Genomic DNA, 13,662 nt, shown 5'->3' on the forward strand with positions numbered 1-13,662 from the left:
GTTCAAAGCAGAGGTGCTTGGAGTATGACGAAGAGGAGTATGATGAAGAGGAGTATAATGAAGAAGAGCATGATGAAGAGGTGTAAATTGAAGAGGAGTATGATGAAGATCAGTATGATGAAGAGGAGTTGGGTTTTAAACAGGACCACATGCTTGGTGCCAGCCATTTCCCAATCTGTCAGCTGCTTCAGCTCAGCCAGGATGCTGCCTTGCGTCATGTTTAGACTATAGAGGAGATTAGATTGATTCAGGCTGTTACTGGAGGGCAAACATCAAAGACATTTACCTTTGCACACCCAGTGCTCCAATCCAATCATTAGAATTATTACTTGAAAAGTATTTATTTGTTTGTTAGCTTCTTTGTTTGTTTGCCTTCAAAGGTCCACAGCTACAAAAATCTATTTATTATAATACAACAAGGATGAATGGAATTAAATTTACATAATTGAGGTTTGTGCTTGCTTATGGCCTAGTTCCTATAATTACAGCCAGATATACACTATAAGCCAAATGTTTCAAAACAACACTAACTTGTAAAAACAAACAATTTATTTTGGTCTTTTAACATAAAATAATTAGTGTCAACATTTTTTGATGTTTTAACATCATCTGACATCATTCAATTACATAGTGACATCTGACATCATCCTGCTTGTCCTCTTCATCCCTTCCTTGTTGATTGATTAATTCATCTTGTTAATATTTCCTGTCCAGTTTACGTTATCATTCATTTTCCTGTTTTTTGGTCCATAGTGTAATTAAATTTGGAGAAAAGCTTCTATCTTGTCATTTGAGAAATTTAAGCAGAAAGGGGGTTTAGTAATAATTAGACATTAGATGTGAACCTGCAATCTGAATCCATCTGGTGCTGTGGTGGTGTGAGCTGTCAGTCAGTGTGATTAAACAAAGGTATGATGTTGAGAGGGGGGTCACTGGTTAGAGATGGTGTTCTCTGCACCAGGGTAGAGGTAGCAGACATTGGTGGGAATAGTATACCAAGTTCTCAGAACACTGAGGACAGATGTTAATTAAGTGCAGAAGAAAACATCATGTCATAGAAAAAGAAACTCATGCTGCATTTGAACGGAACAACCAGTGAGACTGTGATTCATGTGCTAGTAAGTTAAATAATGCAGTATGTACAATGGAACCAGTCATTCGTTCATTATGAATGAGTCAGTATCGTGACCAGAAGCATAACCAAATGTGTTCTGCATTTACCAGACGCCTTGGAAAAATGCAGCATGTAGAAGATCAGTCATCACTGTGGCGTGGTGTAAAAACAACTCTCCTTGTTTACCGCACCGGCCCTGTTATCCAGAACTTGCGTTGTGTTTGTTTTCAGAACTGTGGCTACAGCACGAAGGATGAAGACTACGACTGTGTGCCGTGTCCACCGGGAAAATTCTCCAAGGGCAAGTACGAGATCTGCCGGCGACACAAGGACTGCGACTCTTTGTATAGGGCCACGGTGCTGACCCCGGGGACGGCAGAGAGTGACGCCGAGTGTGGACCCTGCCTACCGGGGTGAGTGATATTAACACAAATGTACACACACACACACACACACACACACACACACACACAACAAATGTACACACACACACACATACACATACACATACACACACACATACACATACACACACACACATACACACACACATACACACATGCACATATACACACATGCACACAGACACACACACATACACACACACACACACACACACACACACACACACACACACATATTCACTACTGGCCCCTGCTCCCCCTACACAGCAGCGCATTTATAATCTGTAGCATTACTGATGTGTGCTTCCAACCAACTGGATAAATGCTGGGCTGATGACGATGATGATGATGATGATGATGATGATGATATTTTTTGTTTTTATCATAGTACTCTTTGCAGTGCTTCCTGATTATATGTACAGTGAGGAAATAAGTATTTGAACACCCTGTGACTTTGCAAGTTCTCCCACTTAGAAATCATGGAGAGGTCTGATATTTTCATTTTAGGTGCATGTCCACTGTGAGAGACATAATCTAAAAAAAATCCAGAAATCACAATGTATGATTTAAAATATATATATATTTTGTGTGTTACTGCTGCAAATAAGCATTTGAACACCTGCCAATCAGAAAAAATTCTGACCCTCAAAGACCTGTTAGTCTGCCTCTAAAAAGTCCACCTCCACTCCACTTATTATTCTAAATTAGAAGTACCTGTTTGAGGTCGTTAGCTGCATAAAGACATCTGTCCACTTTTACGGCATTTACATTTACGGCATTTAGCAGACACTCTTATCCAGAGCGACTTACAAAGTGCTTTGCATCTGATCACAGAATTCATCCTAGGTAATTGTATGGATAGGCCAGAATTCAAGATAGCTTTGAGTCAGACAACTACTAAACTACAGGAGTCAATGTCATTACCTAGTGTTTTGCAAGTTAAACGTTTACCAAGAAGCACAAATAAACATAGACAGACATACAATTTAAGAACAACAGCAAGTGCTATCTGCTGAGTTGGTGCTCTGTTAAGAACTCAACAAACAGGTGAGTCTTCAGTCTACGCTTGACAACAGCAATAGACTCTGCAGTTCTAGCAGCTAATTGAAGATCGTTCCACCATCTTGGAGCCAGGACAGAGAATAGTCTGGAGCTTTGTCTTCCATGAGACTTTAAGCGTGGAGTTTCAAGTCGAGCCAAGTTTGAGGTTCTGAGTGCTCGCTGTACAGATCGGCTTTTGACCATGGACGTCATGTAGGGAGGGGCTAGTCCATTTTTGGCTTTGTAAACAAGCATCAAGGTTTTATATCTGATGCGTGTCGTTACTGGAAGCCAGTTAAGTGAGCGTAGCAGAGGAGTCACATGTGAGAACTTGGGAAGACTGAAGACCAGTCGTGCTGCAGCATTCTGAATTAGTTGTAGAGGTCTGATGACCCGTAGAGGAAGACCTGCAAGTAGGGAATTGCAGTAGTCCAGCTTTGAGATGACTAGAGACTGCACAAGCACTTGAGTAGCTTCCTGTGAAAGGAAAGGTTGTATTCTCTATATGTTGCAGAGGAGAAATCTGCAGGGTCTGGTTAGCTTTGAAACATGTGTTGTCCAACGTTACACCCAGGCTTCGAGCAGTTTCTGATGGTGTTTACAAGGTGTTCTCAAAGAAAATTGTGAGGTCCTTGTGTGGGTTTTGGGTTCCTGGAATGTCCACCCCACACAATCAGTAAGACTCCAACTAGCAACATGGCTAAGACCAAAGAGCTGTCCTGTCCAAAGACACCAGAGACAAAATTGTAGACCTCCACAAAGCTGGAAAGGGCTACAGGGCAATTGCCAAGCAGCTTCATGAAAAAAGATCAACTGTTGGAGCAATTATTAGAAAATTGAAGAAGCTAAACATGACTGTCTGTCTCCCTCGGACTGGGGCTCCATGCAAGATCTCACCAGCAAAAATCCTAAGAAAGGTGAGGAATCAGCCCAAAACTACACGGGAGGAACTGGTCAATGTCCTGAAGAGAGCTGGCACCACTGTTTCCAAAGTTACTGTAGGTAATACACTCAGACGTTTAAAGTTTAAAGTCATGCATGGCACACAAGGTTCCCCTGCTTAAATCAGCCAGGCCCATCTTAAGTTTGCCTGTGACCATTTGGATGATCCAGAGGAGTCATGGGAGAAAGTTCTGTGGTCAGATGAGACCTAAATAGAACTTTTTGGCCTTCATTCCATTAGCCGTGTTTGGAGGACATAGAATGATGAGTACCATCCCTACTGTGAAGCATGGGGGTGGAAGCATCAAGCTTTGGGTGTTTTTCTGCACATGGGACAGGACGACGGCACTGTATTAAGGATAGGATGACCGGGGTCAGGTATTGTGAGATTTTGGGGAACAACCTCCTTCCCTCAGTTAGAGCATTGAAGATGGGTAGTGGATGGGTCTTTCAACATGACAATAAACCAAAGCACACAACCAGGATAACCAATGAGTGACTCCGTAAGAAGCATATCAAGGTTCTGGAGTGGCCTAGCCAGTCTCCAGACCTACACCTTATAGAAAATCTTTGAAGGGAGCTGGAGAAGATCTGTGTGGAGGAATGAGCCAAAATCCCTGCTGCTGTGTGTGCAAACCTGGTGAAAAACTACAGGACACGTTTGACCTCTGTAATTGCAAACAAAGGATACTGTACTAAATATTAACATTGATTTTCATAGGTGTTCAAATACTTATTTGCAGCAGTAACACACAAAAAAATTATTTTAAAATCATACATTGTAATTTCTGGATTTTTTTAGATTATGTCTCTCACAGTGGACACCTAAGAGGAAAATTTCAGACCCCTCCATGATTTCTAAGTGGGAGAACATGCAAAGTTGCTGGGTGTTCAAATACTTATTTTCCTTATTGTATGTGAATGTAGAAATACCTGCAAAGCCGATTGTGTAGCTATGGCTCATTATAAATGAAACCATTTTGTGAGTCTTTGGTGGTTCATTAATAAGAACATTGCACATATAGAGAGTGAGGAGAGTTCTAGTTCTGTACACACCTGTGTGTTGCACACATGGGCTACATCAGGCTCTGATGTATGGACCACCCTGCAGTTTCCCCTGGACCCTCCCACTCGCCCCTCCTATAGTGCCACAGTGTAATGTCCCAAAATTGGTCACAGCACTGCTCAGAACGACCCATCTCAGCAGACATGCTCTTCAAAGAGCATCATGGAAACAATGAACGAGATAAACTGTTACAGAGTTGCATTCAGTCTCACTCTCACACACACATATGCACACACACACACACACACACACAAAACCCTTTAGCAAGGGTATATGGGCCCAATATGAGGAGGATTGGTGGTATACTGTACCCACTTAAAAAGGAAGGTCTGGGTTCAATCACTTTTAATGTAAATATACAAAGTGCTGCTTTTTAAAAGAACATTATCGACTGTATTTAATATACTCTCTGAGGCTTTTCAAGACTGGTACTTCAAGAAATCTCCAACCAATTGTAATGATTTCTTTTAAGGGCATGGGAGGTGAGGCAAACAACATTGGGTTTGCTTTCATTACTTTCATAAAACATCCTTAAACAAGAGGTTCAGTTTAGTATGCACAGAAAGGTCAGAGGGCAGCTTTTACTGTGTTGTATTCTGATTATATTATATATATGATTATAATCTGTTTCAGTTTAACTGAAATGAACATTTGATGACAGACCAAGCCAGAAAGTGATCTGAACATTTCCCCATTCAAGTCTTAGACTCTTTAACATGGGAGCTTGAGTTGATGTGGCACGTGTTTCAAAGAAACAAAAGCTGAATCAAAAGCTGCGTTTACAGGTGCAAGTATTTAAAGTGAGCAGATAGACCAACAAGCACTTGCGCAAGCACAATAAGCAACAAGCACTTTTGCGCTTTACCTCTTTGTTGACATGTTCTTCAGTATTCTTATGCACACACTTGCCTATACTCAGGGTTGTGGGTGTAAATCCGACACTTGATAAATTCAACACATTCAACTTGATAAATTCCTCTCATATTCAACACACACAGCACAAGGTCTAAGGTCACTTAACATTTCACATAAACTCTACCACAGCCCGATGAGCCTCATTATGGAAGGAAATGATTAAATAATTTTCAATACTTTACTATACCATACATATTTTCCATACTTTCTTCTCAATCAGGTACTACATCTTGGAGAACAGACCGCGGAATATCTATGGCATGGTGTGTCACTCCTGTCAGAATGCGCCACGCAACACGAAAGAGTGTAAGAGGACTTTCCACAATCCACAGCCTCCTGGTCTAACACAGCAAATCATACTATTGCTCTTCTTCTTTGTCTCCTCCTTTCCCCCTCTCTCCTACAGCCCACTGTCTACTCACTCCATCTACACTGTATTCCTTCGCTTCACCTCTCCATCTGTAGGTTTGATACTTACGTCGCTCAGTTATGTTAAATGATTCCATTTCTTATTCGGTCTCATTTGTGCTAGCTCAGACACTTAATAAGAGCTGTGCCAAATGACCACACACAGAGCCACACTCGGTGAGGCACGGTTAGAGCCAAAGCCAGGACTTTTCACTGGCAAGCCAAGATGGCCTCCACTGGAGTAGAAGGTGCTTTTAATGCTACAAATCGCAGGTCATCAATAAAGCCTGTGAAAGGACACGGGGTGTCTGGAGTCCATCAGCATCCACACCAGAGAATATTCAAAGATTTATTTTTCCTTGCCTTGGCTGGGGTTTGGTGTTTGGCAGATCATTCCTAACATCATTGACTTGCATAGTAAGAGTGTATACTTGAAGGCGGTGGAGGCAGTGGATCAAACCACACATGCCGTGTGATACAGAGCAGAGAGAGTGCGTGCACCTCCCTCAGAAGGTCAGACCGAAGCTGCACACTCAACGTCACTTAGTGCTGATCGGCTTCTGCAGCTGAGCGCTTTCTTTTCTCGCTAGAATTTCGGCTAAAATTTATAACATTTAGGCAAGTTTATTACAATTAGGTGAGTGGAAGTACAAGTCCGAACCTTAAAGTAGGTATTAAAATGCTGTTTGAATATTTAAGAGGAAATATTAATTTTGAAAGTGCAGTGTTACAATATAAGATTAGGCATGATTTGTGACTGTACAGTCAATGTGTTCATGGTATTCATTAGTTTTATCCCATGTTGTCTGTTGTGAACCCAAAGGGAGTATGACAGATTTAAATGACACAATTAGCTCCTGTGATTTATCAGATGAAGAAATAAAGAGATACACAGCATACATGGTGTGCATCTTTATATTCAGTCCTCCTTCCTCACATTGGTAAGATAAAGAAAAATCAGAAAGCTAAGGTCAAGAACGCTGCTTGGGAAAGCCACCCTGTGGAAGGGGCTAGATTAATAAAAGATGGCACAGAACAACAAACAGCTGTTTGGCAAGCATCTTGCCATGTACTGGCCCCTTATATATGACGCACAACCCCAGCAGAGCAGAGTCATTGAAAGCAGCTCTGATGGTGTTTGAGTCAGGGAGAATTGGGAGAAAGGAAGGAGGTGGGCTTAAACATTTTAATGACAGATTGTGAACCAATCCTTGTTTTGGGGTTTAGACAGGATAGCACTTGCTAGGTAATCTGCAAATTACACTTGCCCATAGCACAGATTGTCTCTAATATTTAAAAGTTTGGAGGGCATAAAAAGATTATTAACTTGCTTCTGCTTGCAGTGAAAAATGTCTCCTGTCTCCTCTGCGCTCCACACAATGTGAAAAGCAGATTGGCAGATTTTGACAGAGCCCACAGAAGCCAGCAGTACCATCCTTCTCCTTTATCCAACATGTTGATCTGCCACCAGTCACACCTAGTGTACCATCAGCCTAATCACCATCCACTGCTTGAAATTTAAATGGATAAGAGACTAAATGTGTAGCTTGGTGGAGATGATATAACATTTAGCATTAGTGCTAGTCTGTGAGGAAGCCGAGATCTTGGTCTGCGCATTTCTCCACTCAACAGGGCCCCGGGTCACAACATATCCACATGGCAACCACTTCCTATTTAAAGAAGGGTGCATCACTGATTTTTATGTAAATGTCCTTGGAACCTCACTACTATGAAACATGACTTTTTTGTCTCAGAGACAACCAGCAAAGTGCATCTAACAGCTAAAATGACTCTACCAATCATTGCCAGTGAATGGCTGGAACTGCCCAATGAGGATCTTCACAAGCAACTCCTTTTCTTAATGAGGTGAACTGAGCATCTTAATGAGCATTCACTCACTAGTGCCTAAACCTAAATAAATGCTGACTGAGTAAAAAATCTTATCAGAAACAAATAAAAACACCTTATGGGACATTCCTTTCTGAAACTTTCTAAAAGGATAGTTATCATTCCATTGTCTTCTCTTCTCTCGAAACTGTTCACCACAGAGACATATCATGCAATGAAGCTCTGTGAATGACTCAAATATAGCATTCCACGTGCTGAATATATTAAATTGAAGCTGCATTGCAGTTGCACAGTACTGGGAAAGCAACAATGAGACTTCAGGTGTTTTTTAAAAGGGGGAAATAATAATTGAGCTTTTTTAATGACCAGTTAAATATTTTACAGGCTGGTTAGAGGTGTGAACTTTATTTAACTTTGAACAACAACATCAAGCTAAGAGTCTGTATATTCCTTCAGCAACCTGATCATGGCTTCTCAATTTTCAACCTCTGTAATTCCATTTCATTAGACTCTGCCACTTCAGTGGGCTCTTATCCTTTATCAGACTGTTCTACTTCAGTGGGCTCTTCTACTTTACTATACTCCTCTACTTCAGTGGGTTCTTCTTCTTTATCAGACTCTTCCACTTCAGAGGGCTCTTCTCCTTTATGAGACTCTTCCAATTCAGTGGGCTCATCTCCTTTATCAGACTCTTCCATTTTAGAGGGCTCTTTTTTATCTGACTCTTCCACTTGAGGACTCTTCTTCTTTACCATACTCTTCTATTCAGTGAGCCATTTATCTGAATTATTCTTCTTAACCAGCAGCCCTGAAAGTGTTGTTGTCCTTTGCCAGGCATGCGGAAGGCACCTGTGTCATCTGGACGTGCCCCTGGAATATCCGCCACCAGCACGACCATTTTTCCCCATGCTGAAAAAGGTCAGTCTGGGAACTGGTGATTTGTCACCTGCTGAAATAAGAATGCAGAGTGCATTAATCAGCACTCACTATACAATCATACAACAGATCTGTCAGAACAATCATAAATCAGATCTGTCTTCCTGGGTGCTGAACTGCCGTGTACTTGCATTTCAGATCCAACTGGGCAGGGTCACCTAGCAACAGCCCTCATCATTGCCATGTCAACTATTTTCATCATGGCCATCGCCATAGTGATGATCATCATGTTCTATATCCTGAAGACTAAACCAAGTGGGCAAGGTGTGACAGCTCAGTCCAGTTTTCTTCAAGTTACACAAAAGTCCAAAAAATATCCCTACATTTGATCCTACATCACCTATAGCAGGGCTAATCAACTGGCGGCCCACAGGCCAGAACCGGCCCTTTAATGAATTTGTACCGGCCCGCGGCCCATCTCCCCATAAATAAAAATAAATATTTGATAAACCACCGTAAAAATAAATAACATTTTATTTTATTTGCAACATTTTACGAAACCGTGTCAAAATTTACGTTCGAATTTACGTTCGCGAATTTACATTTTACATTTACGAATTTACGTCCCCCCCCCCCCCCCCATCAACAAATTACGTTAGACACCCCACCCCCACCCCTCCCCCCGTCAACAATTTACGTTGTAGTGTTTGCTTCAATTTTACATCCACTATGACAGTAATGGTATAGGTCTGAAAATTGTCTGGCCCACAGGTCAGAGCTCTCTGCCAAATCTGGCCTGCAGAAAAATATAGTTGAATAGCCCTGACCTATAGTATTTAATGTAATAAGTTATTTGCATCCAGTTGTATTGGCTCATTTAAATTTAATTTACCATATAATATTTTTTTAATAATTACATTAGTAATAGTAATACCAAAATAAGTAAGAACAGATGAGAACTGGATGGTGGTATTGCGAAGTTTCTAAATTTTTAAGCATAAACACACAAAAATAAACACACATACACCAAAGGGATTAGGGAGTTTGAGCAGATCTGGACTAAGTTTACAGATATTCATCTTGGTTTCCAATGTCATGCTCATTTCTACTGACATTAAATAGAAACAGCAGTGTTTGAGAGAGATTTTTGAGAGAAAGTTTCATTTCAGAGAGATTGAGATAAAGTTTCAGAGAAATTGCACAGAGAAGGCTCACTGGGTGTCTTTCTGTTCCAGCATGCTGTTCTGGGCAGATTGTGAAGAACATGGAGGCTCCACCAAAAATGCAAGAGGAAAAGAAAGAGGTGCAAGGTAAGTGAAACAGCGTACACCATCTGCTCTCACAGGCACCTCTATGAGTCTCAGCTCTCGCCCTTGTTTGGCAAGTCCTGGAAGAGGCTTCCCTCATTCATGTACAGCCAGGCAGCCAGATGATGAAGAGCTCCCCTTTTCCCCCCACGCGGTGCTTTGCTGATGCCTGTGTGGTAGCGCTGCTGCTGTAGTGAGTATAGCACAGTGGAACACAGTGAGCACTTGCTGCAGGCCACAAACACTCAGGTGAAGCCTCTCAAACACTCTGGTTTCCCCACTGGGGCCTTGGGACTTGCACTCGGATATACTGTATGTAAAGCTGCTTTGTGAAAACAAAGTTGTTTGTCAGATGAAGGGCAAAAAAATAGCTAACGACTAATAAGACAAAAGTAAAGGACAGAGTTTTATTTTATTTTTGGTATGACATGCAAATAAAGGCAATATAAGTCAAAATTGGTGCGAGAGAAGTCATGAGGGGTGGTGTTAAAAAACAATTCAAATTTTAAACATAGTTTATCCCTTCACAACTACAGGGTCTGTGGAGCCATATATTTAGAGCTAGCAGGTGAGAAAACGTGTTATTACTTTGAGCTGGAAATGGTCCATAGTAAGCATTTCAGTTTTTGGTTTGTTCACTGTATTAAAAACCTAATGAAGTCCTTCTTCCTGAGCTTGTCGAATGTCATTTTTGCTGACATGCGCAATAATTGAATTACCATCTGGTGGTCAGAAAGTATACTTGGGAGATGCTCAATTATATTAGAAACTGTTGTACTGGGAGGTCCCCAACTTACAAAATACACAAGTATAGGCCACATTAAAGAACCTGAAGTGAACTTCTGTCATTTTGAAGGCTCTCATCCCCCGAGGCCTCATTTTCAGTTCAAGTTGTTTGGACCCACTTAATTCACTCTAAATAATGTGCATACTGAAATTAAACATCAGCTATTCGTCATGCTTTCCACAGGCAATGCAGCTACAAAGTCGAGGCTGTATCAGGTCCTCACAGCCCTGCGATCCCTGTGTGCTCAAAACTAGCTGGATTTAAATGGTGGCTGTGGATTTTTTCCCCTCAAATATGCATGCACAACTGCCTGCCATTCACTGGAAAGTCATATTCACTGACAGAGTGTAGCTGGAAGCATGTTGACCTGATCCATCAAATGAGTGGCATCACTGTTGATTGGAGGGTGACTACCAGCCTCGTTTGCCCTGCTGTTACTGGCCGGGGTTCATCACTCATCCTGTTCCTCATTGCCATTACCTCTGGCTCACTGAATGCCACTGCAAAACTGTACGACCACCTTTTATAGGGATGCTAAATCTCCAGCCATCAAATTATGCTCTGTAACAGCAGGATGGGGTTATGTCCTAATGATATTTTGGATGTGCATAATAATGAATTTGAATTCAGATTTGATTTTTGTTGGTTTAAGTTTGTTGCCACTGAGCTTTAGAGAATTATTTACAAATTAAAAACTGAAAATCCCACATTGAATGTTTGGCCTTTTCAGAGAATGTCGTGATATTCACTGAGAAGGATGAATTTGACAAGCTGAAGCCACCCCCTACGAAAGCAGTAAAAAGGTAAGAAATGAAAATCTGCGTGCTTTAGTGAAAAAGCTCATTACACTTTATATTATATGCTATAAATGAGTGAATAAAGACCTTTACACATACCCTAAACACTTAGTAAAAGATTGTTTAATGTTTGAAAAACACATGTCAAGGAAAATAAACTCTTTGCACCCCCCCCCCTTTAATCTTCTTGTAAGTGAAAACAGTGATGTTTGATGTTTGTAAAGTTTCTCTTAAAGTCTTTTTAACATCTCAGATACAAACACGTTGCAAATATGACAAGAAAGGGGAGCAAATGCAGACAATTGCAGCTTAAACCAGAGTTGGTCCCATAGATCTGTTGTTATTTATCATATTAAACCAAGGCCCAAAAGAGCTGTTGTTATTTATCATCTTAAACCAAGGCCCAAAAGAGCTGTTGTTTTTAATAACCTTAATCCAGGGCATCAAAGAGCTGTTGTTGTTTTTTCTCAACTTTATCCAGGGTCTCAAAGATCTGTTGTCATTTATCACCTTAGCTGTTTTTTATCAGCTTAAACCAGGGCCCTGTGACAGGCAGGGAGTGCAAACGAAAATGGAAGCAATCACGCCAAGTCTCAGGGGAAAAGGAGGAATTAATGATAACATGCACCAACTAAAGACCCGTGACATGATCCAAATTAAGGATACAATAACCAGCAGTCAAGACATATATAGACGGACAAACAACCCTCAGTGATGGCCTGATGATAGGGATACAACAGAAACTGCCGCTGTAGACGGGGGCGGCCAGCAGGGCTCCCGTGACAGACCCCAAAGAGCTGTTACTGATGTTTATCATCTTAAACCAGGGCCTCAACTAGCTGTTGTTTTTTATCATCTTAATCCAGGGCCTTAAAGAGCTGTTATTTCTTTATCAGATTTTCAGCTTGACATTCTACCGTTAATTAAGTCGCCACAGAACAAGTTCCAGCAGTAGGTGTAGTTACACTTCCACTTACAGTGGAACATGGAGTGTGAGAACATGAATGTGAATGCGTCTGTTCCACTTCGTTGGGCACGGCATGGAAAAACCAAGCTCACAAGTTTTTTTTTTTTTTTTTACTGTCTGCTTAATAAATCTTTGTTTTGTTTTTTTTTACTCCACCTGCGTCTGATGTGAATGGGGTGATGTAGTTCAACATAAATGTGCCCAGTGGCTGCAAACTTCAGAGATGTTCGTTGTTCACAAACATAATCGACTACTGTAATTATGAGTTGTCTCAGCCAAAAACCACCAAGAGAAAACAGCTCTGATCAAAAATATGAAGACAGCTTTTTGCTTCTAACCCTTTTTTTATGCCCAGGATAAAAAGAAAAACAAAAGTTTGCTGCCCTCTAGCAATCCACTGCAGCATTGGGTTAGTCTTTACCTAAAGATTCACCCATCAAGACTCAAACCCAAAACTGAATACAAACCAAATTTAACCCAAACCCAAAGTAAAGTGCTAAACTACACAGCTACATATAATCTACAGTTACAATGCAGTCGCTGCTCCACTCGAAACCCCCAACCTCCCATGGGTATACAAAAAGCCAGGAGAAAGGTGGGGCTGTCTTGTGAAAAACAGGGTTTAAGGCTTACGAGAGTTTACACAGGGCAGCAGACGTCACCCTCTCCTCCACACTGAAAGGGTGACTAGCACAGCAAAGCACCACATGCCAGAGGATGTGCTAACGCGCCTGGCGGTTTGGCAGCTCCACACAGGTATTGGGTGTCTGCGGAACAATGACGTTCTGTTAGCACCTCCGAGGCGCCTCTGTGGGCAGACGCCTCCACGCCTGCTGTGGAGCTGTAGTTCAGAGATAACCCAGCTACGTGCTACAAATAGGAGGCTCATCACTGCCCTAGGGGTGAAGATCAATTTTAAAAGGTGTGTTTCAAGTGATAAGTTAGCTCAATTCTTAAGTTTCTGGGTATATGTTGTGGTTGTATTTCACAGCAAATGCTCCAGTGCTGAAACTGCAGTCACACGATAGCCTGGAGACTAACGGTCACTTCTTGTGTGGTATAGTCGTGTTAATGTCTCACTATAGCATAGAATTAAAAGTTTTGTTTCCTCTTGTCAAACACAGTGTGCTGACAGTGACATCAAGCTTCACTCAATTGGTACGGCTGGAACACGTGCGCATGGCACTGAC

General features: G+C 41.5%; 1 protein-coding gene across 1 annotated transcript in view; it reads left to right on the plus strand.

Annotated features, from left to right (window-relative positions):
- Nucleotides 1–13,662, plus strand: part of edar (ectodysplasin A receptor) — a 33,587-nt gene that overhangs the window by 15,297 nt on the left and 4,628 nt on the right. The window contains exons 4-9 of the mRNA XM_077002021.1: nucleotides 1,346–1,527; nucleotides 5,703–5,788; nucleotides 8,573–8,656; nucleotides 8,813–8,938; nucleotides 9,850–9,924; nucleotides 11,439–11,511. Of these exons, the coding sequence (XP_076858136.1) occupies nucleotides 1,346–1,527; nucleotides 5,703–5,788; nucleotides 8,573–8,656; nucleotides 8,813–8,938; nucleotides 9,850–9,924; nucleotides 11,439–11,511 (626 nt within the window). The remainder of the gene's footprint in view (nucleotides 1–1,345; nucleotides 1,528–5,702; nucleotides 5,789–8,572; nucleotides 8,657–8,812; nucleotides 8,939–9,849; nucleotides 9,925–11,438; nucleotides 11,512–13,662) is intronic.

Source organism: Brachyhypopomus gauderio, chromosome 4 (assembly GCF_052324685.1).
Source record: "Brachyhypopomus gauderio isolate BG-103 chromosome 4, BGAUD_0.2, whole genome shotgun sequence".
Lineage (NCBI taxonomy): Eukaryota > Metazoa > Chordata > Actinopteri > Gymnotiformes > Hypopomidae > Brachyhypopomus > Brachyhypopomus gauderio.